The sequence below is a fragment of the Somniosus microcephalus genome, chromosome 5 (assembly GCF_052327205.1).
Source record: "Somniosus microcephalus isolate GS21.2 chromosome 5, FLI_Smic_1.0, whole genome shotgun sequence".
Lineage (NCBI taxonomy): Eukaryota > Metazoa > Chordata > Chondrichthyes > Squaliformes > Somniosidae > Somniosus > Somniosus microcephalus.
In genome coordinates this window covers 315,545,113-315,570,404 of record NC_140991.1, presented here as the reverse complement: position 1 = coordinate 315,570,404, position 25,292 = coordinate 315,545,113, and the positions used below count along the sequence as shown (strand labels likewise).

Genomic DNA, 25,292 nt, shown 5'->3' with positions numbered 1-25,292 from the left:
GAATCCGACATTATTGGCCTTTATTGCAAGGGGATGGAGTATAAGAGTAGGGAAGTCTTGCTACAACTGTACAGGGTGTTGGTGAGACCACACCAAGAGTACTGCGTACAGTTTTGGTCTCCTTATTTAAGGAGGGATATACTTGCATTGGAGGCAGTTCAGAGAAGGTTCACGAGGTTGATTCCTGGGATGAAGGGGTTGTCTTATGAGGAAAGGTTGAGCAGGTTGGGCCTATACTCATTGGAGTTTAGAAGAATGAGAGGTGATCTTATAGAAAAATAAGATTCTGAGGGGGTTAGACAGGGTAGATGCTGAGAGGATGTTTCCCCTCGTGGGGGAATCTAGAACTAGGGGGCATAGTTTCAGGATAAGGGGTCGCCCATTTAAGACGGAGATGAGGAGGAATTTCTTCTCTCAGAGGGTCATGAATCTTTAAAATTCTCAATCCCAGAGAGCTGTGGAAGCTGGGTCATTGAATATATTCAAGGCGGAGATAGACAGATTTTTGAACTACAGGGGAGTCCAGGGTTATGGGGAGCAGGCAAGAAAGTGGAGTTGAGGCCAAGATCAGATCAGCCATGATCTTATTGACTGGTGGAGCAGGTTAGAGGGGCAGAATGGCCTACACCTGCTCCTATTATATGTTATTACATTTGCTGCATTTTCAATTGGTCCAATGTACTAGGAGGAATCTTGCTCTGGCCAACCGTTTTTCCAGCAGGTTTATGAAGTAGCATTTAAAGATTCGGGCCCTTCAGCACAGCATAACAAGCACCAGAACATTAGTTTATAATGTTACACTAGTGATAACCAGTAAGTAGAGAAGAGAAAGACTTGCATTTATATAGCGCCTTTAACGACCACCGGAGGTCCCAAAGTGCTTTACAGCCAATGAAGTACTTTTGAAGTGTAGTCACTGTTGTAATGCAGGAAACGCGGCAGCCAATTTACACACAGCAAGCTCCCACAAACAGCAATGTGATAATGACCAGATAATCTATTTTAGTGCTGTTGATTGAGGGATAAATATTGGCCAAGACACCGGGAATAACTCCCCTGCTTCTTTTCAAAATAGTGCCGTAGGATCTTTTACGCTCACCTGAGCGCGCAGACGGGGCCCCAGTTTAACGGCTCATCTGAAAGACGGCACCTCTGTCGGTGCAGCACTGGAATGTCAGCCTAGGTTTTTGTGTTCAAGTCTCTGGAGTCGGACTTGAACTCTCAACCTTCTGACTCAGAGGCCAGGGTGCTACCCACTGAGTCACGGCTGACAGTCGAACTCATTCTATAGAAAACCCGTCTTACCACACATGCATTGTTATACACAACCAAAACAAAACAGCTAAAGGTGTAACTTTTTCCCCCTCAGTTTTTCCATCGTGTGTCTTCAAATGCTTTCAGGCAGTCAACAGTTAATAAAATTTGCATCTGAAATGTAAATCGTGAAAACAGCTTTAATCCTTTCCCTCCTAAAAAAAGGAGCTTATATTCTCTCTCTCTCCAGAGGTTACAGTTCTTGCCATTTCTTGCTAAATTAGGGAAGGCTGTCACACAGCTCAGTATGAAGAAGTAGTTTGCAAGCACACCAGAGCACAGCTCACATTTTCCACTTGTGAAAGCACAGCCATCTATTTGTAGTTGCCTTTTTATTGGTTTGCTGAATATTATTTTGGCTGTGTGCTAGACGTCAGAGAGATTCCTTACTAATATCCTGGCAATAGCTCTACGTGGAACTGTAGAGATCAGCAAGGATGGTACAATTTGGTCATAGTTCCTATTGGACTGAAATTTAAGCACAGTCCTCAACTGGATTTAAAAAATTGTTCCAGGGTGTGGGCGTCGCTGGCAAGGCCAGCATTTATTGCCCATCCCTAATTGCCCTCAAGGTGGTGGTGAGCCACCTTCTTGAACCGCCGCAGTCGTGGTGAAGGTGCTCCCACAGTGCTGTTAGGGAGGGAGTTCCAGGATTTTGACCCAGCGACGATGAAGGAACGGCCGATATACTTCCAAGTCAGGATAGTGTGCGACTTGGAGGAGAACTTGCAGGTGATGGTGTTCCCATGCGCCTACTGCCCTCGTCCTTCTAGGTGGTAGAGGTCGCGGGTTTGGGAGGTGCTGCCAAAGTCGTCTTGGCAAGTTGCTGCAGTGCATCTTGTAGATGGTACACACTGCAGCCACGGTACGCTGGTGGAGGGAGTGAACGTTTAAGGTGGTGGATGGGGTGCCAATCAAGCGGGCTGCGTTGTCCTGGATGGTATTAAGCTTGTTGAGTGTTGTTGGAGCTGCACTCATCCAGGCAAGTGGAGAGTATTCCATCACACACCTGACCTGTGCCTAGTTGATGGTGGAAAGGCTTTGGGGAGTCAGGAGGTGAGACACTCGCCGCAGAATACCCAGCCTCTGACCTGCTCTTGTTGCCGCAGTATGTGTGTGGCTGGTCCAGTTAAGTTTCTGGTCAATGTGACCTCCAGAATGATGATGGTGGGATAATTGGCAATGGTAATGCCGTTGAATGTCATGGGGAGGTGGTTAGACTCTCGCTTGTTGGAGATAGTCATTGCCTGGCACTTGTGTGGCGCAAATGTTACCTGCCACTTATCAGCCCAAGCCTGAATGTCGTCTAGGTCTTGCTGCATGCGGGCATGGACAGTTTCATTTTCTGAGGAGTTGCGAATGGAACTGAACACTCTGCAATCATCAGCAAACATCCCCACTTTTGACCTTATGATGGAGGGAAGGTCATTGATGAAGCACTTGAAGATGGTTGGCCTAGGACACTGCCCTGAGGAACTCCTGCAGTGATGTCCTGGGGCCGAGATGATTGACCAACAACCACAACCATATAGTGCTCGGTGTGACTCCATTCAGTGGAGAGTTTTCCCCTTGATTCCCATTGACTTCAATTCTACTAGGGCTCCTTCATGTCGCATTCAGTCAAATGCTGCCTTGATGTCAAGGGCAATCACTCACACCTCACCTCTGGAATCCAGCTATTCTGTCCATGCTTGGACCAAGGCTATAATGAAGTCTGGAGCAGAGTGGTTCTGGCAGAACCCAAACTGATCATTGGTGAGCAGGTTATTGGTGAATAAGTGCCACTTGATAGCACTGTCGACGACACCTTCCATCACTTTGCTGATGATTGAGTAGACTGATGGGGTGGTAATTGGCTGGATTGGATTTGTCCTGCTTTTTGTGGACATGACATACCTGGGCGAATTCCCACATTGTCAGGTAAATGCCGGTGTTGTAGCTGTATTGGAACAGCTTGGCTAGAGGCGCGTCTAGTTCTGGAGCACAAGTCTTCAGCACAACAGCCGGGATGTTGTCGGGTCCCATAGCCTTTGCTGTAGCCAGTGCACTCAGCCGTTTCTTGATATCACGTGGAGTGAATGGAATTAGCGGAAGATTGGCTTCTGTGATGGTGGGGACCTAAGGAGTTGGCAGAGATGGATCATCCACTCAGCACCTCTGGCTGAAGATGGTTGCAAACGCTTCAGCCTTGTCTTGTGCACCTGCGTACTGGGCTCCACCCTCATTGAGGATGGGGATATTCATAGAGCCTCCTCTTCCAAGTTAGTTGTTTAATTGTCCACCACCATTCATGACTGGATGTGGCAGGACTGCAGAGCTTTGATCTGATCCGTTGATTGTAAGATCACTTAGCCCCTATAGCATGCTGCTTCCACTGTTTCGCATGTATGTAGTCCTGTGTTGCAGCTTTCCCAGGTTGGCACCTCATTTTTAGGTACGCCTGGTGCTGCTGCTCCTGGCATGCTCTTTTACACTCCTTATTGAACCAGGGTTGGTCCTCTGGCTTGATTGTAATGGCAGAGTGAGAGATATGCCAGGCCATGAGGCTACAGATTGTGGTGGAATACAATTCTGCTGCTATTGATGGCCCACAGCGACTCATGGATGCCCAGTTTTGAGCGGCTAGATCGGTTTTGAATCTATCCCATTTAGCACGGTGGTAGTGCCACACAACACGATGGAGGGTGTCCTCAGTGTGAAGACAGGACTTCGTCTCCACAAGGACTGTGCAGTGGTCACCAACCCCGTCATGGGCAGATGCATCTGCGACAGGTAGATTGGCGAGTACGAGGTCAAGTAGGTTTTTCCCTCGTGTTGGTTCACTCACCACCTGTCGCAGGCCCAGACTGGCAGTTATTTTTCTTCAGGACTCAGCCAGCTGTGGTGCTACAAAGCCACTCTTGGTGATGGACATTGAAGTCACCCACCCAGAGTACCTTCTGTGCCCATGCTTCTTCAAAGTGGTGTTCAACATGGAGGAGTACTGATTCATCAGCCGAGGGAGGGCTGTAGGTGGCAATCAGCAGGAGGTTTCCTTGCCCATGCTTGACCTGAAGCGATGAGACTTCATGGAGTCCGGAGTCAACGTTGAGGACTCCCAGGGCCGCTCCCTCCCGACTGTATATCACTGTTCTGCCACATCTGGTGGGTCTGTCCTGCCAGTGGGACATGACATACAGAGGAATGGTGATGGAGGAGTCTGGGAAATTGGCTGAAAGGTATGATTCAGTGGGCATGATTATGTCAGGCTGTTGTTTGACTAGTCTGTGGGACAGCTCTCCCAATTTTGGCACAAGTCCCCAGATGTTAGTGAGGAGGACTTTGCAGGGTCGACTGGGCCGGGTGTGCCATTGTGTCTGAAGCCGGTACCGAGGTTAATGCCGGGTAGTCCGTCCGGTTTTATTATTATTGTTTCTCGCAGCAGTTTGTTACAACTGAGTGGCTTGCTAGGCCATTTCAGAGGGCAGTTACGAGTCAACCACATTGCTGAGAGTCTGGAGTCACATAAGCCAGACCGGGTAAGGACAGTAGATTTCCTTCCCTAAAGGATATTAGTGAACCAGGTGGATTTTTACGACAATCCGATAATTTCATGGTCACCGTTACTGATTAGCTTTTTATTCCAGATTTATTTAATTAACTGAATTTAAATGCCGTGGATCATTAGTCCAGTCCTCTGGATTACGAGTCCAGTAATATAACTACTATGCTATTGCTTCCGTTAACTGAAATATTTATTTATTCTCCTTTGGGGCGACATGATAGATCGATATTCTGGAGGCTGGGATGCTCCTAGTATCCAAGAAAGTAGACCTATAGCAAGAGACTCGTCTCTTGGGCAAAGAACCCTGCATGTCAACCAGCCCAGAAAGGAAGCCAAGTCACCTTGGGAAGAGTTTCGGGCCAAATATGGAATAAGGGGCAGCCGATGAGAGGCAAACAGAAAGCGGGGGGCTGCAAAATGGCCATCATTAATTTTAACACATGCCACTGAAAAGTAGCAACAAGTAAAATTCTAAAGTCACGTGAAGGGCCGCTGCTGAAATTGAAGTGCTGGAAAGGTTGATGCCAATCATCAGAATGAAGTACAAGGAAAACCAAACAGAAAAAATCTAGACAGGCTTAATCAGTATGCAAGAGCAGAAAGGTAAGGCTCAAGATAGAAGAGAAATGGCAGATGAACAAGGGCAAGAAAGCAATGCAAAATCTAGATAAAGGAAGGGGGGGGGGGGGGCAGGGAAAGAGAACACAGAAATAGAATTCCAAAAAGAAATGAGGTATGAACATACGAACAATGACAACAGGTAAAGACCCTCTGGTCCATCCCAGCCTGTCGCACACAATGGCGATACCTCGTGTACCACAATATCTACACTCTCCAACCCACCCAAAACCATGGGATCTCCCGGGAGAGGTGAAAAAAACATTAAAAATCCAGGCCAATATTTGGGGGGGGGGGGGGGGGGGGGGGGGAACGGAAATCTGGGAAATTCCTCTCCAACCCATCTAGGCAATCAAAACTAGTCCAGAAGATCTCACTGGCTAGGAATTCCCTGCAGTGTCTACCTTTTGTAAGAGGTGATTTACGCCCCAGCCAGAAACAGGTCCAGCTCTCGCTTGAAGGAATTCTCTAGGAAAAGAACCACCTCCTGACATCTAACCCAGATCTGGCCTTATACAACTTAAATTTGTGACTCCTGGTCCTCCCTAACCCATTTAATTGGAACAAACGGTCAACTGGAATACAATCTAATCTCTTCATTATGTTATAAACCTCAATCAGATCCCTTCCTCTCGCCCACCGCCAAGTCTACACTTGAGTCCCAACTCTTTTTAGCCTATCTTGATAACTACGATGCTTTGAACTGGGGATTCGTCTAGTGGCCCTCTACATCATTTCTTCTTCTTCTTCGGCAGTCCCTCGGAGCCAAGGATGACTTGCTTCCACATTAAGAATGAGTTCCCAGGTGACTGACTGATGAGTCCAATGCGGGACCTACAGTCTCTGTCACAGGTGGGGCAGACGGTGGTTGAAGGGGCGGGTGGGTGGGATGCTTGGGTTGACGTGCGCTCCTTGCGCTGCCTGCGCTTGGCTTCCGCTTGCTCCTGGCGAAGAGACTCGAGGTGTTCGGCGCCTTCCCGGATGCTTCTCCTCCACTTTGTGTGGTCTTGGGCCAGGGATTCCCAGGTGTCGGTGAGGCTGTTACACTTTTTCCAAGGAGGCTTTGAGGGTGTCCTTGAAGCGTTTCCTCTGCCCACCTGGGGCTCTCTTGTCGTGCCGGAGCTCCGAGTAGAGCGCTTGTTTTGGGAGTCTCGTATCGGGCATGCGGACACAATGTGACCCATCCATCAGAGCTGATCGAGCGTGGTCAAAGCTTCGATGCTGGGGATGTTGGCCTGAGCAACACTGACATTTGTGCACCTATCCTGCCAATGGATTTGCAGGATCTTGCGGAGGCAGCGTTGGTAGTACCTCTCCAGTGATTTGAGGTGCCTGCTGTACATGGTCCATGTCGGAGGCATACAGCAGGGCGGGTATCACTGTTGCTCTGTAGACCATGAGCTTAGTGCTGGGTTTGAGGTCCTGGTCTTCAAACACTCTTCCTCAGGCGACCGAAGGCTGCACTGGCACACTGAAGGCGGTGTTGGACTTCGTCGTCGACGTCTGCCCTTGTTGACTGTAGGCTCCAGAGGTATGGAAAGTGGTCCATGTTGTCCAAGGCCTTGTCGTGGATTTTGATCATCGGGGGGCAGTACTGTGTGGCGGGGGCAGGTTGGTAGAGGACCTTTGCCATACGGATGTTTAGTGTAAGGCCCATGCTCTCGTACACTTCGGTGATGGTGTTGACAATGGTTTGGAGTTCGACTGCCGAGTGAGCGCAGACGCAAGCGTCGTCTGCATACTGTAATTCGACGACAGAGGATGGGACGACCTTGGATCTGGACTGGAGGTGACGGAGGTTGAACAGTTTCCCGTTTGTAAATTAGCTCCACTCCAGCGGGGCGCTTACTGAGGGAGAGATGGAGCATTGCAGCAAGGAAGATTGAGAAGAACGTTGGTGCGATGACACAGCCTTGCTTGACCCCAGTTCGTACGTGAATTGGGTCTGTGGTGGATCCGTTGGTCAGGATCACGGCTTGCATGTCGTCGTGAAGCAGACGGAGGATGGTGACAAACCTTTGAGGGCAGCCGAATTTGAAGAGGACACTCCATAATCCCTCACGGTTGACAGTGTCGAAGGCCTTTGTGAGATCAAAGGCAGCCATGTACAGCGGTTGGTGCGGTTCCCTGCATTTCTCTTGTAATTGATGTGCGGTGAAGATCATGTTCATTGCGCCCCTTAGTGGGCGGAATCCGCATTGCGACTCTGGGAGGAACTCTTCAGCCACTCGAGAGCAAGAAAGCAGCTCTACAGAAGCCTGAAGGCCAAAGTCCAACAAAAAACTCGCAACCTAAAGAACAGATGGTGGGTGGAGAAAGCGCAGGAGATCCAGCAGCTAGCCGACAACCACGACGTGCGTGGATTCTTTAGCGCAGTCAAGACCATCTACAGCCCAAGCACCCAAGGCCCTACCCCTCTGCGGGCCAAGAACGGAGAGGTACTCCAAGGACAGAGGCAGTCAGTGCCCGCTGGAAGGAGCACTTCGAAGATCTCCTTAACTGCGACTCTGTCTTCGACACAAGTGTCCTCAACTCCATCCTGCAGCATGCTACCCGCCACAATCTCAGCACAACCCCAGCCCAGCATGAGGTTGAAAAGGCCATCCGACAACGGAAGAACAACAAGGCCTCAGGAGCAGATGGAATCCCCGCCGAGGCACTAAAGCATGGTGGATGGAGAAGCACTACTGGCGCGAATTCATGAACTCATCTCTCTTATCTGGAAGGAGGAGAGTATGCCAGGGGATCTCAGCGATGCCGTAATTGTGACCATCTTCAAGAAAGGTGACAAGTCCGATTGCAGTAATTAGAGGAGTTTCCCTGCTGTCTGCCACAGGGAAAGTCATCGCAAGAATCCTCCTCAATCGCCTTCTCCCAGTGGCCGAAGAGCTCCTCCCAGAGTCGCAATGTGGATTCCGCCCACTAAGGGGCACAATGGACATGATCTTCACCACACGTCAATTACAAGAGAAATGCAGGAACAGCACCAACCGCTGTACATCTTTTCCAAAGCCTCAGTGTCACCCATGTGAGACGACCAAAACTGGTCAAGTGCGGTCTGACCAAGGTCTTGTACAAGGACAAAATAGCATGCCTCATCTTGTACTCAATTGTCCCATGGATATACCCCAACACCCTATTTGCTCCATGTGTCATATCCATGCTGTCGGGAATTAAATCACTGACTGCTGTTTCAAGCCAGCATTGCAGATGTACCTTTAGAGATGTATGCATTAGAATGCCCAAATCTAGCTATCTCCACTTTCTTTAATGCTTTTCCCTGAAGGGTGTATGAATGTTGAGCATTCGCCTTGCCCACATACATAACACTGCATTTATTCAAGTTATACACCCGTCATGAGCCCAATGTCACATTACGATCCGCCTGAAGCAGACAAGCATCATCTACAGGCCTAACACTCACACAGATCTTACTATCATCTGCAAATTTGCAGATCATGCAGACAGCTGCACGGCCGTGCCGCTTAGAGGGAATGTTGGAGGCAACATATCCATAAAGGTGCAGCTCACACCAAGAACTCCGCTCTTACCATAACACAAAAGTGAAGAGCTACAGATCTCCCCCCCCACCCACCGTGAAAGGGCCACATTCCAGTTCAGCAACTGGCTTGAAACAGCACAGGTCAGTGATTTAATTCCCGACAGCACGGATATGACACATGGAGCAAAAATAAAAATTGGAACAGTGCAAATTCAGAGTATTACGAAACATAAATTGAATCAGGCAAGCGGACAGCATTGCAGTGGATGTGGTGGAAGGCAGGGGGGGCGGGGGGGAAAGATTTTCAAAATGACGTTTAGCGAGAGGACTGGCAGGAAACAAAAATCAACATAGCAAAAGAATACAGCATTTCTCGCATGAGGGGGCAAATTTGAAAAATAAAGTTTACCATTCAGTCCAGCGGGGATCAAAACTGGCCGTGAGAGTAGGAGGAGACGCTTACTTAAAACCCCAACGCACTGTAGTTGCATATAAAAAGATATGCATGTATGGTAAGCGACTGAGCATATGAAGGATGGAAATGTATTTCCCGGACACTCTCTCAACAGAAAGAACTCAAAATCTGCCTCTTTGAAAGGACAAATTCATGGCAAGCTAGATCCAAACAGATTCTGCTGCAAGCACAATCTTAGAAGCCAATACCATAGAACTGGAGTTAGGTCACACATCAGCCTTGATCTCACTGATTGGCGGAACAGGCTCGAGGGGCTAAATAGCCTGCTCCTGTTCCTATGTTCACAATTCAAAGTATTGAACTAGTGTAAACAGTAATTCAAATACAAATGTATTCCCAGGGTTTTTTTTTTGGGGGGGGGGGGGGGGCGCAGAAGAGAAAATTATTGCAAAGCACAAGCAAATACACCATTTGAAAACAGTAAGGTTTCCCTTCCACCTGCCTGAATTAAGTTTTATTTGCAATGATTAAGTACTGTACTGGAGTAGCCAATTAACCGTGGCTTTAGGTAGGCATGCACGGCCAGGTGAACAGCAGCGGGGAATGTTCTATAAACAGAGGGGAGATCAGCACTGTAGCTCCACTGGTACTTCTAATTCTTGTGCCCAATGGTTACCTTATGATTGACTCCAAATTGGAGTGCCGCCTGTCTTCCCTTGTCTGCGAACCGTGACTTAGTGCCCGCAATGCCGTCTTCCCAGAAGCATCAATGGAAAGATCCTTAGGAAGCTGTACAAGGAAACAGCAGAATAGTGTTTTAAAATCTCAATACCAAGGTTGGGGACTTGGTCATGCACAATTAATTCAACCCATCACTGGAATCACAACCAAGCTCAAAAACATCCTAACTAGGGAATGGTGACGTTTATGTTAACTGGTAGTTTCCATTACAAGCCCAAAGTCTGCTTGGTTGCTAATATGCACAACCAGATTTTCCAGTTAAGGACTGCTTGTAGCTTTATTCAGTACCCATTTTTATTCCCCACTTCACGAGCAGCAATATAATTGCACACAATCCTTCAGGGACCAAGTCCAGAAAGAATCAGACCAGCTCAAAAGGAAACTGCATCAGACTCAAACACTTAATACAGTTTCTTCTTGGCAAGAGTGTTGAGGCCAAAGAAAGCCTTTTACGGCCTGATTCTGAAGGTCATGTCTGTGTGGACATGCTGCTTTTTTCACATTGCAGAGAAAAATGCTTCTCGAAAGAATAAACAGCGGTAAGCAAGAGTCATTTTGGAAAACAGACTCCTGCAAGAAACAGCCACCCAGTTTAACAGAATTCAAATTGAGCCACAAAAAATCCCTCTCATCCTCTTTATAGCAATATGCCAATTTAGGAAAAAGCACTCCTTCCTACAATGCCAGCGTAATACTTGTACTTTCCATATTAGTCATCCTTGTAGCAACCTGTCAATTTCTGCTATAAACTGGTGGCTACAGGAAGTTATGTTAACGTGTAGATCTTCATGGCACCATGATCCTCACATGTACAATACAGTTAGTACTTTCAAAAAATTTGCAACTGCAGGACATTTTGAATCCATTCAGACTTTATCCGGAGCATTTTGGTTAACAAACAGGGCCTCATTTGCATCATTAAAAAAACAGAAACAGGATTCTCTGGCTAGTTTTCTCTATTGAGAGAGAGAGAGACACACAGACAGACAAAGTGGGAGAAAGAAAGAGACAGACAAAAATAAGAACAGAAAGACAACTCCAAGTGCGACTGACTAGACAGTTTGGTGGGACATGCTGTTTGCCATGTGGAGACAGACAGGAAACAAAATTACCCACCAGGGTGAATGATCTCTCCTGTACATTCTCCACTGGTGATACGAGAGAGTGCAACTGCAATAGCGAGAGCAACCCAGGCCCACTTGATCAAGTAAGGTTGCTGTACCAAGCTAAGTCAGATATTATGTAATCAATCCTTTTCTGAACCTTGCTCAAGACAAAGATAAGCAGCAGTGTCCTTTGAATAGTTATGGTGTTTCCCTAACTCCTGTGATAAACAGCGAGGACTCCACTCTAAAATCGATTTCATTCATTTTTAATTAGAATTTAATAAAAAGTGGACCGCAGGCAGCAGCTGATGGTACTTGCAATTTTTTTTAAATTGCACTACAAGCATCAAATGGGTGTGAAACCTGACCAGTTATGGGGAGGATAGAAAGCAAGTCTTCTACTGGTATAAAACCACTAACTAGGAATTCAGGATGGCACGCAAGGACCATCAATTAAGCTAGGTTGTTCAGTGAGCCAATGCCTGCAATTCACCGAGCTGTTCAATCTCAAAGACACCTGCCACCATTAGAATGAACAGAGTTAGGATCTGGCCAAGGTCCAGTTTCTTCCACCCCCAAAAAAGGACCCCATACTCTGAAACATGGCAAACAGCCAAATGGCATAAGGGTACGGTAGCATGGTGATTGTTATTGGCCTAGATTAATGATCCGGAGGCATGAGTTCAAATCCCACCACAGGGAATTTAAATGTAAATTAATTAAATAAATCTGGAATAAAAAGCTATCAGTAACTACCGGATTGTCGTAAAAACCCATCTGGCCCTTTAGGGAAGGAAATCTGCTGTCTTTACCCTATGTGACACCAGACCCACAACAAAGTGGTTGACTCTTAACTGCCCTCTGAAATTGCCTAGCAAGCCACTCAGTTGTATAAGGCGGCTCATCACCACCTCAAGGGCAATAAATGCTGGCCTTGTCCACATCCCGTGAATGAATAAAAAAAAGGCTCTTCTAAGCATCTGAAAACAGGAATCAATGAATATTAGGCTCTACTTTGGCTCCAACTACAAAGCTTCTTGTAGACGATGCTTGGTTGAGAATTAATTGAGGACTAACATACTGCCTTCCTTCGAATTGTAAAGAGCTGCTTGGAGAACTGAAGAACTCCTGGAGAACTGTGGGCAGGAACTTCTCCCATCAAAATCGACAATAAACCAGAATCCTTGAAAAGGTAGAGATCGGACCCACTGGCACAGCTGCTTAGGCAGGCTTGAGAAACTTTGACAGGCCAATCCTCTAAATACAAATGGATGTACACGTGCTACAAACACCAATATATTCCAACAATGGAAAGACATTCCGTGAACACTTTGGGAGGCCAAAAGGCTATGGAAAAGGACCGTGTATTCGTAACTTTTAAGGGGAAAGGTGGACTTCAAATATTCTGGGTCAAAGCCAAATGGCAATGTGGAAGCACACATTGTTCAACACACAAAGCACAACTCCTGAACTTTTAACTTTTCAGAAGTCCATTTAATTGCCAGAGATCAAGGATAAGGAAGAACCTCTCTCTCTTTGCCACCTCCTCACCTAATTTGTTGGAGACTACAAAAGAAAGAATATAATCTGCTCCATCCTCAAATGAACTAGAACCATCAATCGAGATAATGAAGCACAGCAACTTTTTAATCTCTCAATGGATGTGTAATCAGGACTCCATAGGTGACCTGAATGCACAATTCCTGTGAAACTCAATGTACAATGAAACCTTTCGATGGCTGTCCTGATCAAGCACTTCAGATGCTCGAGGCAGGGAAACCATAAAAAGGTTTCATTCTATATTTAGTTATTAACGGCAAGGAGTCTCCAACCTTGTAGAGCTCTATCTTGGGGATCATGGATTGCATTAGTCTCAAAGGATCACAAAAGGGTTATTTGTTCCGTTTTAGCCTGCAGATGGGCCACTCATGCCTACCGGCATTGAATATGCCCTTCTGTGCCATACAGGGGATACCACTGAAGGTGTGTACTGCTCTGCCCACAGTTCTCAGTTCTTTAACTTGCTCACCAAACAGTTCTTCACAAATCTGAAAGGACATCAGCAGTACATTAGTCCCAATGTCTGGAGGAGACAGAAACTCTCAACCAAGCATCGTGACAAGGAGCATATGCTCCTGCACCAGGCCACCCACTGCTGCAATGAAGTGAATTCAATCCATGATCAACAGTAGGGAGCAGTCATCACCAAGAATCAAGGAACTGCCTCGATTCAAAATTACATCCCTATCCCCCTCCTAGGGAATCATCTTGAATGAGGAACTTAAACATAGATATGGATTTTAATCAGCTCACTTCGCACCCATAGAACTAAGAGCCTAGATTAGCAGAGTTTTTGTAAAATTTAGTGAAAATCCAGAATCAGAAGATGGATAATGCTGGTCAAGCATTACAACACAAGCACCTCACACACACAAATATCTAGCAGGACAGAAGTTAAGATGTTACCACGCGATAATTGTTCCACTTTTACGCAAGTTAAAATTGATGGCGTGAACAATAAGAGCGTGTTACATTAGGAACAGTGGGCAGTTGTCTATGAATCTTATTTCTTCAATTCTTCTCGCCCCCACCTCCCTGCAGATTTGAAATTTGAGTCAGTAAAAACTTACTTTCGTTAAAAACTCCTGCAGCTCCTGGTGTGTTTTTCTCACAGTACACATCGAGAGATCAGTCCGCATGACCTTCAAAACATTTTTAAAAAGTGTTGTGATTAAGGGTACAAATGCAATACAAAAATCATAGACCGTCAACAGCACAGAAACAGGCCTGTCAGCCCAATGAGTCTGCACCAATATTTCTCTTTCCAAAGTCTAATCTTTCACTCTCTCGCTCCGCATACTCTTTAATATTCCTCTTCAAGCATCTAACTAATTTCCTTAAAAGAATTTATGACTCAGCTTCAACAACAGATTGTGGCAGAGATTTCCACATTTAGCCACTGGTTGGGTGAAGAATTTTTTTTCCTAACCGCCCCTTTAATTCTTTGTAATTATCTTAGATTTGTGCCCTCTTGTTACTGCCTTGCTGACAATTTATCACTATTTAACTGAATATAATTAGTCATTATCTCAAAGACATCCATCAGGTCGATCCTTAAACCTCTCCAGCTCCACAGGGAAAAGCCCCACGGCCCTGTTCATTACCGTATCATCCCTGGAAACAGGTCTTGTACAAGTTCAACATTACCCTCCCTTACTTTTGTATTCCATGCTTCTACACAAAACCAAAATTCTGTTTACCATTTTACAACAGCAAGTCTGTTTTGTAGGTTCCTGCAGCTGATGTCCATACACACGTGACTCCAGTTACAGAATCGCCCATCACTGGGAGTTGTGTCAGTGTGGTGGGGGGGGGGGGGGGGGGGTGGTAAAGTTATGTCAGTGTGGGGAGGAGGGAAAGAAGAGCACTGAACAGGGTGCCCCAGGACTCAGGGTTTGGACTACTGTTTTCTAACTTACATAAATGACCTGGATTCAGAAACTCAAATGCAAAGTAGTCAAATTTGCAAACTAGACCAAACGATAACAGGCAGTGGAACCAGAGGAGGCAGCTCCGAAATTACAGAACAACTTGGATAAAATAAGTGGGCAGAAAAACTGCAGATGAAATTTGCTGCAGACGAGTGCAAAGTGCTGCACATTTTAAGGAAAAATAAGGAACACAAGTAAGTGCTGAAGTATCCACAGATGAAGTTGAATTAGAGTCGTAATGGACTTGACGCTCAACATGTCCAACCAATGTAGCGCAGCGATCAACAAAGCCAATAGAATGTTGAACTACATGGTTAGAATACAAGTCAAAAGAAGTGGTGACCAAACCATATAATGCTCTGGTCAGACTGCATCTCAAGTAGTGTCCAGCCCTGGTCGCCGAGATACAAGGGAGACATTTAAGCGCTGTCGGCAGTGCAGAGAAAAGCAGAGTGTCTGAATTGTGAGGAAAGGGAACATAAAAAATTAAACCCAGGCTATTATTTTGAGTTAAACAGCGAGAAGAGAACACAGATTCAGACTAGTAAATGGCAAATTTAGGACCGACACCAAGAACAACTTTGTTGTATGAAGAGTGAACAATGCAGAGAATCGATTTACAGGAAGAGCAGAAGGCAAAAGCCTTGCAATCTTAAACAATTGGATGCTGAAAATGGGGTCTTTAAGAACTTGCATTTATATAGCGCCTTTCACAACCTCAGGGCGTCGCAAAGAGCTTTACAGCCAATTAAATACTTTTGAAGTGTAGTCACTGCTGTAATCAAGGGAAACACGGCACCCAATTTGCACACAGCAAGGTCTCACAGTTTTGAAATAATGACCAGATAATCTGTTTGTGATCTCAGTCGAGGGCGAAATATTGCCCAGAATACTGGATAAACTTCTCTGCTCTTCAAATAGTGCCATGGGAGCTTTTAAATCTCATCCAAAAGACCGCACCTCCGACAGTGCAAACACTCCCTCAGCCTGGATTAGGGGGGGGGGGGGGTCAAGTTTCTGGGGCTTGAATGCACAACTTTGACAGAAACAAGAGTGCTAGCACTAAGCAAGCTGACCTCTGGGTCAGTGAACTGAGGAGAGCGTTCTTCATCCACAACGATCGCGTGATCTAATTCATCTACTTTCAGATTAAAACACGTGGATATAAATCATGTGCACTAGTCTTGTCGAGCTCAAATATTGTGACCATCTTCTACCTTTTAATCCATGACTATGAGTACAGGAACAAGGATGTCTTGCTGCAGTTGTACAGGGCCTTGGTGAGACCACACCTTGAGTATTGTGTGCAGTTTTGGTCGCCTTATCTGAGGAAGGATGTTCTTGCCAAGGAAGGAGTGCAGCGAAGATTCACCAGGCTGATACCTGGGATGGCAGGAATGACGCACGAGGAGAGATTGGATCGATTGGGCTTGTACTCGCTGGAGTTTAGAAGAATGAGAGGGGATCTCATCGAAACTTATAAAATTCTAACAGGACTAGACAGACTAGATGCTGGAAGGATGTTCCCAATGGTCAGGGAGTCCAGAACCAGGGGTCACAGTCTAAGGATAAGGGGTAAGCCATTTAGGACAGAGATGAGGAGGAATTTCTTCACCCAGAGAGAGTGGTGAACCTGTGGAATTCTCTACCACAGAAGGCAGTAGAGGCCAATTCATTAAATATATTCAAGAAGGAGTTAGATATATTTCTTAAGGCTAAAGGGATATGGAGAGAAGGCAGGAACAGGGTACTGAATTTGGATGATCAGCCATGATCTTATTGAATGGCGGAGCAGGCTCGAGGGGCCGAATGGCCTACTCCTGCTCCTATCTTCTATGTTTCTATATTGCTTAATTCAAATTATTGGATAGTTCTGAACCCTTCAGTAAAAAAACTGAATCATCAGTATGCTATATCCAGGCCTAAGCAGCATGGCTGTATTTATTACATTCTCTTTCTCATGAATAATGTACCATTTGATAGCATTTTTTCCCTTCATTACAGGCAGCGATACACGAGTATACTAAAATCAAAATAAATTCCTGGAAGCACCAGTGCCATTTTTCAAAAGCCTTGCATATTGGATCAGATAGCAAAGCAAAGGGTTTCTGCACCACTTCAAAGAGCAATGGTGGCCATTTAACAATCTTACTGAGCCTAATCATGTGCAGTTAAAGATGATATTACTAAGGCCATCATTCAATGCAACTACCAATGTAGAGGCCAAATAAATCATCCTTATCCATCCACAGTCTTGGACAGCAATAAGCTCCTGAACCAGACGGCACTTTCCATTCAATTAATGCTAACGTTCGGCAGAAAATGAAGGCTCCACAGCTGAAACATGAACTCCTCTGTCCTCGCCACAAATATCGTCAGACGACTGTTCCCAGCATTTTCTGCTTTTATTACAGATTTTCAGAACCAGCTGCTTTTTTTTTCCTTTGTTAATACAGGAAACTTTGTGCTATCCGGCACCCACGGGACCGAGCTGCTGCCGTTGCCTTAAAACTGCTGTACTCTCCAGAGTTAATGTTGAGAGATACGGAGATTCTTATCTCCGTATTTGACAACAAACACTGTTGCTTAGCAACAGCTTCTAAACACTCGGGTGTGGCCCTAAAGCTCTGTAGCTGAAGCTGTTGCTATAGCTACAGACCTTGCACAGCTTGACTGTTCAAACAAAGCAACAACAAAAAAACAAAAAAAACGGCTGCTGATTTTTGCCGGTGGCTCCAGATTGCCGGATAGCACAAAGTTTCCTGTACAGAACAAATTAAGGATAATTTCTTACTTACATCAAATGTGTACTCCCAGTAGTTGTCTGATCTCTTTTTTGACACAGTTTTGAAGGTAATATTTTCAATCTGCACTCCTAAAAAGAAAAACAACAGAAATCCTAAGTTACAAAATAAGGAGTCAATGATCAGTCAGAAGTAACTTCTGTCCACTTGGACACAATTAAACGATATGCAGTCAGCTTGTACGTCATTCTTAAAAACTTGGTGACTGGACCTACTGGGAACCCCTGCATGTGTTTTTCAGGAAAGCTACAACAAATGATTTGCAGCAATTCTGTAGTCTTCAAGCTTTAGCGGCACATTTACATTGCAGCAATGGGTTGCAAACCAACAGACCCACTAAGTGGTATATAAACTGCACGTGACACCACTCTGGATTTACATCCCAAGCAGCGTCAAACTGAAGTGGAATTACCTGTGGAATTCTCTGCCAGTTCATTAAATATATTCAAGAGAAAGTTGGATATATTTCTTAAGGCTAAAGGGATCAAGAGATATGGGGAGAAGGCAGGGACAGGGTACTGAATTTGGATGATCAGCCATGATCTCATTGAATGGCGGAGCAGGCTCGAGGGGCCGAATGGCCTACTCCTGCTCCTATTTTCTATGTTTCTATGTAAGTGGTGTGAAACTACACCCTACAGAAAGTCTCTATGCTTCGGGGCCCTGACACCACATTTACGACTCAGGTTTAGCACCAGTGTGAAGTGGATATTAGTTTGCACCGATGTTAAACCTGAAGTGTAAATGGAACCCTAAAAATAACTGACGCTGATCGGAACACCAGAGAATTTTGTCTCCAATTGAAAACATGTATGATTTCCACTTTAGTCTCAGTTCCCTGCTACACCAGAGAACAGTTCGACTGTGACAGAGTTGCAGAGCATGAGATGAAGCCAAGAAAAGGTGGTACAGTACTCTAGACTGAAGAGGAAATCTCCAAATTGGGCTAAAACTTAAAGAAATGCTCCCTCTGGGCTATACACTACATTTGCCCGTCAGTTGTCACAACATCGTTGCAATGAATTGGAGATGCAGGAGCAAAATTTCAATTCTATTTCCAAGACTCTGATCAGTTTTCTTTTTTGAGGGTCCATTCACACCTGAAGGGCACTTTTACTTCCCCCCCAAAAAAATATGCGATGGTTCAATCATGTATCAGTACACTCAAACTAGAGGCAACTTGTTCCACCCTTTAAATGAGTAAATGTGAAATAGGAAACGGGAACAGTTAAGCAATTACAGTGGCAAGCCTTTCAATTTTATTCACAATCATTCAGTTTTGCCTGTTGACTGTTTTACAACAAATACTTTAAGCAGAACACCATGGTTTCTTAGTGTACATTTTTTATTTTATTTGTTCAAGGGATGTGGACGTTGCTGGCAAGGCCAGCATTTACTGCCCATCCCTAATTTTCCTCTAGAAGGTGGTGGTGAACCACCTTCTTAAACCACTGCAGCCCATGTGGTGAAGATGCACCCACAGTTATTGTTTATCATAGCGGTTTGGTACAACTGAGTGTCTTGCTGGGCCACTTCAGAGGGCAGTTAAGAGTCAACCACATTGCTGTGGGTCTGGAGTCACATATAGGCCAGACTGGGTAAGGGCGGCAGATTTCCTTCCCTAAAGGACATTAGTGAACCAGATGGGTTTTTACGACAATCCGATAGTTTCATGGTCACCATTACTGATACTAGCTTTTTAAATCCAGATTTATTTAATTAAATTTAAATTCCCCAGCTGTCGTGGTGGGATTTGAACTCATGTCTCCAGATTATTACTCCAGGCCTCGGGATTACCAGTCTAGTAACAGAACCATTATGCTACCATACCCTATGACATACCAGTCAACATTTAATAAAATCTTCGTATTTTCTTCAATTAGTCTCAAACATTTCAGTGCCCCAGTGAGAACTTTGCTCACAAGGCTCAGTTGAGCAGCACATGATCCTCGCAGTTACCACCACACGGTTAAGAGCCATGGTCCCAGAATAGTTCTCATTTGTTGGACTGCCTCTCAAACAGCCGAGACCTTGCTTATACAGCAAAGTAATAATTTTTCAGTCCAAAACTTAATGAGGAGGAAAAGTTAAAAATAATGAAAGGTCTATATACGAGGCAGATGGAAATGAGGTTTGGGGGGGGGGGGGGGGGGGAATAAAAAACTTATTTTTATCCACAAGGAACATCATAGAGATCATCAAATGAGGCAGGAAATTGAGAGAACAAGGAGAATACTTCCTTATGGATTGATAGTGGCACACTATGTACACAGCCAATAAGAAATGCAGCTCCTTTATAATTTGATCTTTAATTCTAACTGAAGGGAAAAGGAAAAGCCAACGGGAGTACTTTCTGTACAAAATACTACCTCATCTTACTTAACATACTTTACAGAAGTGGCAGACAGGTAAAGACCTACTGGCCCATCCAACCTGTCCCACACAGTTGTGACCAACATTCCCGTTAAGCTGCGCAGCGATCTGGAGGTCCCGCGCAGGCCACTCAATGGCTTTACAATTGAAATAACCGTGCAGGCGCAAGAAATTGAATGGGCTGCGCAGCCCGTTAAAGGGGCCGTGCACCCAAAAGAATTTAGCGGGAACATTGGCTGGGATGACTCATGCATTATAAAACAGACACTCCCCAACCACCTGCAGCCATGTAATCTCCTGGGATGAGCGAGAAACCAGGCTATAAACCCAGACCAGTTAGGGAAAGGAAACCTGGAAAATTCCTCAGACACCCTTAGGTAGTCAAAACTGGCCCAGGAGATCACAATGGCCCCGATTTACCTACCTCTTGCAGGAGGTGATCTCCGCCCCACCCAGAAACAGATCCAGCTCTCACTTGAAGGACTACGCCGAATCAGCGTTTGCACAAGTCGGCTGCCTGTTCCACAGGTCCACTAACCTCTGGGAAAAGAACAGCCCAACGTCCAACTTGGTCCTGCCCTTGCATAAACTTACAAGCATCACCCCTGGCCAACGTTCCCCTTTTTTTTGGCCCGCACGGCCCCTTTAATAGTCTGCACAGGCCACTCAAAATACCCTGCTTGTGCAGATTTTCTATTTAAAAGCCGGCTCACCAGCTGCGCGGGGCCTGCAGAACGCTGCGCGGCCACGCAACTTAAAGGGAACACTGCCCCTAGCCTTTCCTAAACTATTCAGTTCAAATAATTGGTCTACATAAACACAATCTGGTCCCTACATGATTTTGGAAACCTCGATCAAATCACCTCCACGCCTAGGTTTCCATAAAGTAGAACCCCAGCTTCTTGAGCCTCTTTGGATAACCAACATGTTTTGTGGTCCTCCTCTGCACCCTTTCCGAATCCTCAACATCCCCCACCATGTGAGACCAAAATTGGATACAGTATTCTAACTGCGGCCTAACCAAGGTCTTGTACAAGGACAAAATGGTCTGCTTTGTTTTACAGCCCTGTGAATATACCCCAGAACCCTGCTCGCTGTAGCTATAGCTACATGCCAATAGTCATGGACCTTTAGAGACTGATGTACTAAAACAGCTTTCTTCTTTCAGCACTGGATTTAATTATTTTCCCTGTAGGGTGAATGTATGTTTAGCATTTGAGCTGCCCATGTGCAGGACACGACGCTTTTCAAAAGTTAAACATCGGGACCGAAAAAAATATTTCGACACTCTGGGTTCATCAGACGGCGGCATGGGTTGACTTGAAAATCAGGATCGTTATTGGGCCTCCAGCTTGTCTGCAAACGTAGACTCTGGAAAGATAGCCCAATCCTTTGGAAGGTGGTTAATGGAAATATTGAGCAATTGTGAATGTAAAGATTTGATTGACTAATGGGCGAGAATGCAGAGTGTAACTTCTAAGCAAAATGCAGCAATTTAAATTCGATCAAAGATTACCTGGTCGCTGAGCGATTGCTTCTGCCCCTTCACAAGATGATGGAGGAGTTCTTTCCGTCCCCAATGAATAATTTTTCCTGGAGACACGTTCCTTTTGGAAAAAAAAATATACATCAATGGTTGTTTTATAGAGGAACAACCAAACCAATTTTCACAATTTCCTTCCCCAAAAGAAGCATCCCGTTTAAATACAAGATTCATATTTAATATCAAATAGCGAGAGTTAAATTTGAAAGCTATATGTCCACATGATAGGACATATTCAGGAGCAAAATCTTCATTTTTAAACAGAAGTTTTCTTATAGGGACTTATTTGAAGAACAATTTCCTACCAGGTGACACAAATAACTTTCTCCCAAATATTGATCAACATAAGATAAAGTTCCAAGGAATTTCATGAGGGCAACAATCCTACTGAACTATTTAATGGGAGATTTGTAGAATTTTATTAAAATAAGTTTTGATGGCAAACTAGCTGTGCAGCACTCAGGAAGGAGGAGACGACAGCTATTCAGAGACAGAAGACGACAGCGACCAATTTTTAATTAAGAGATTCCTGCAGGCTCAATGCAATATTTTTCTGCAAGTAAAATGTGCCATTTTATCATTTCCTCCATGACACCCCTCTTTCTGTACTCATTTATTGCCCTCCCAACCCCTCTGACCATGCAACTATCTTCTGCTGTTGACATAGTCAATGGCACCCTTCCCTCGGGAACAGTTCAAAACTGCTGTCATCACCGCCTCCTCAAAATCTCACTGTGACCTCTCCACCTTGCCTACTTACTTCTCTGTTCTCTGGAAAATCTTGGAATATAAAATCACTACCGAGTTTCACATTTGCCTCTCCCACCAGTTTGTATGATTCCCTTCTGTTTGGTGTCGTCTGCCCGCTGCACTGACTGCCCTGATCAAAGTAGCCAACAGTCTTTCTGACTGCAACTATGGTGCTTTATCCCTCCTCAGTGGGTAGCACCCTCGCCGCTGAATCAGAAGGTTATGGGTTCAAATCCCACTTCAGAGACTTGAGCACAAAAATCTAGGCTGACACTCCAGTGCAGTACTGAGGAAGGGCTGCACTGTCAGAGGTGCCGTCTTTCAGATAGACATTAAACTGAGGTCCTGTCTGCTCTCAGGTGGACATAAAAGATCCCACGGCACTATTTTGAAGAACAGCAAGGGAGTTATCTCCTGGCCAATATTTATCCCTCAATCAATATCACTAAAACAGATGATCTGGTCATTATCACATTGCTGTTTGTGGGAGCTTGTGTGCAAGTTAGCTGCTGCATCTCCGACATTACAACAATGACTACACTTCAAAAAAAAAAAGTACTCCTTGGCTATAAAGCGCTTTGGGACGTCCGGTGGTCGTGAAAGGCACTGTATAAATGCAATTCTTTCTTTCTTTCCTTGACCTCGGAGTCATTCAATACTTTTGAACACTCCATCCTCCTCCACGGTACTGGCTTTGCTTGGTTGCACTCTCATCAGAGCCAACATGTCTCCTGGGAACAGCCCCACAAGTTCCCTCAGAAGTGCTCCCTAGTTGGTCCCCTCTTATTTGTCTGTATGCTGCCCCATGGCAACATTATCCATAGGCATCTGGTCCTCTTCTATACACACGTTGATGACACCCAGCTCCACCTCGCCACCACTCGAAGCGACAACTACAATGCCACAGAAGCCAGAGCTTTCTCCAAATCAATACTGGCATGACCAAAGCCACCCTTTAAAGCTCTTGCCAAAAAATTCTGCATCATAATCCTCAATCCCTGGTCCCTTCTCAACTACTTATCCAGAGTAAATCCAATGGTGTCCGACCTCAGTATCAATTCCACCACCTCCAAAATTTTCAGCCATGCCTTTGTCACTTGCAGGGTCTCTCTGTGAGCCTCCCGAACTCTACATTGCACAAAGTCCGACTCACCCAAACTTTGCTGCCTACATCCTAGCCCACATAATGGGGGCTAAGCGGTTAGCTCATTGAGACAGTTAGCACCTTGGCATGCTGGCCAAATTGTCTCCTTCTGTGCTGTAAAATTCTATTAAGACCTGCTTTACCCTAGAAGACTTATATTTGCATAACCAGCATTTTCAGACATTTATTCCATGGATAACTTTGGCTCACTGACAATTTAACAAACTTTTTAACACAACAACCTGATATTGGTTGAGAAATGCATATTTCACAAAAAAATAAGACTTTAATTTTTGATTCTTTTGCTTAGAGAACCAGAACGGCACAGGAGGCGGCCATTCTGCCCATCGAGTCCGTGCCGGCTCTCTGTAGAGCAATCCAGTCAGTCCCATTCCCCCGCTCTATCCCCGTAGCCCTGCAAATTTATTTCCCTCAAGTGCCTATCCAGTCTCCCCTTGGAAACATTGAGTGTCTCCGCTTCCACCACTTCCATCAGCAGCGAGTTCCAGGTCCTCATCACTCGCTGCGTAAAAAAGTTTTTCCTCACGTCCCCCCTGTATCTCTTGTCCAAAACCTTAAATCTGTGTCCCCTAGTCCTTGTGCCATCAACTAGTGGGAACAGCCTTTCCCCGTCTAGCCTATCCAAACCCGTCATAATCTTGTACACCTCTATCAAATCACCCCTCAACCTTCCTTTTCTCTAATGAAAACAAATCCAGCTTCTCCAACCTGTCCTTGTAGCTAAGATCCCCCATCCCCAGAGCCATAATGGTAATTCTCCTCTGAACCCTCAAGTGCTTTTACATCGATCCTAAAGTGTGGTGACCAGAACTGGACACAATGCTCCAGTTGTGGCCTAACCAGCATTTCATAAAGGTTCAGCATAACTTCTCTACTTTTGTACTCAATACCTCTATTTATTAAGCCCAAGATCCCATATGCTTTGCTAACCACTCTCTCAATATGTCCCGCCACCTTCAGGGACCGATGCACATTAACTCCCAGGTCCCTCTGTCCAACCTCACGCAGTATTTCTTTAAAAAAAAAAACAAGAGTTCACCATAACTCTACATTTCAGGAGTTTGGTCTATGATTAATTTTTTTAAAAGTTCTCCCACAAAACCTGTTAATTCAAAACTAGTTAAAAGTCAAGGACGGACATGCAAATAGATTTGCCTTAAATAAGCACCCTTATATGGTTGGCTCTGCACACGGACTCACCCCAGTATGAAACACCATCTGTGGGAACACAAGCCAAAGTTGACGCTTGCAGTTTTACTACTAATTTTGTACTTGGGTACAAGCTACTCATTACCAGCCAGCATGTCACCAATCAGTGACAGTATAATTGTTGAGACTGAGCTCCAAACAGGAAGATAGGTTTGCTCTTGTCCCCGACCCCAACCTGTCCTTCTGAATGGAGCTTCAATTGAAGCCATACCAACTTGCTTTCAGTAACCTATTTTTGTCTGCCTTTGGTACTGCAATTTATAATGGAGAGGTGCAAAGGAAATTCATGATACAGGAATGACAAGCTTTAGTAATGAGTATAACCTAAAAACACTGTGCTTCTGTTCATTAGAACAGAGAGGATTGAGAGAAAATCGGATACAGCGTTCAAAATTGAGTGCATTTGATAAGGTAAATTAGGAAAAATTAATTTCTACTGGTCAGTGGATCAGTAACTGGTGGCATAAATTTAAGACAACACCCCCAAAAATTATGGGGAGGGGTTAGCAGGGGAAAAAAGTCTTTAGGGCATGAAATATCCAACCAGAAACAGTGGTGGAATAGTGAAGAGGAAAAAAATGTGAAATATGGGGAAAGGAACAAGGTAGAGAGCCTTTTTAGTCAGCTGGCCGCTTTCGATTCTTTAGTTCTCGGAATCACGATTCTGTAAGATTTCAATAAGGTTTCTCAGACTTTAGCTGTCTATACTGCTTACAG

At 45.1% G+C, this 25,292-nt stretch overlaps 1 protein-coding gene across 1 annotated transcript in view; it reads right to left on the bottom strand.

Moving 5' to 3' along the window:
• Window positions 1–25,292, bottom strand: part of zcchc2 (zinc finger, CCHC domain containing 2) — an 81,836-nt gene that overhangs the window by 32,533 nt on the left and 24,011 nt on the right. The window contains 4 exon segments of the mRNA XM_085989275.1: window positions 10,070–10,182; window positions 13,871–13,942; window positions 17,530–17,606; window positions 21,425–21,515. Coding sequence (XP_085845401.1) covers window positions 10,070–10,182; window positions 13,871–13,942; window positions 17,530–17,606; window positions 21,425–21,515 — 353 coding nt within the window.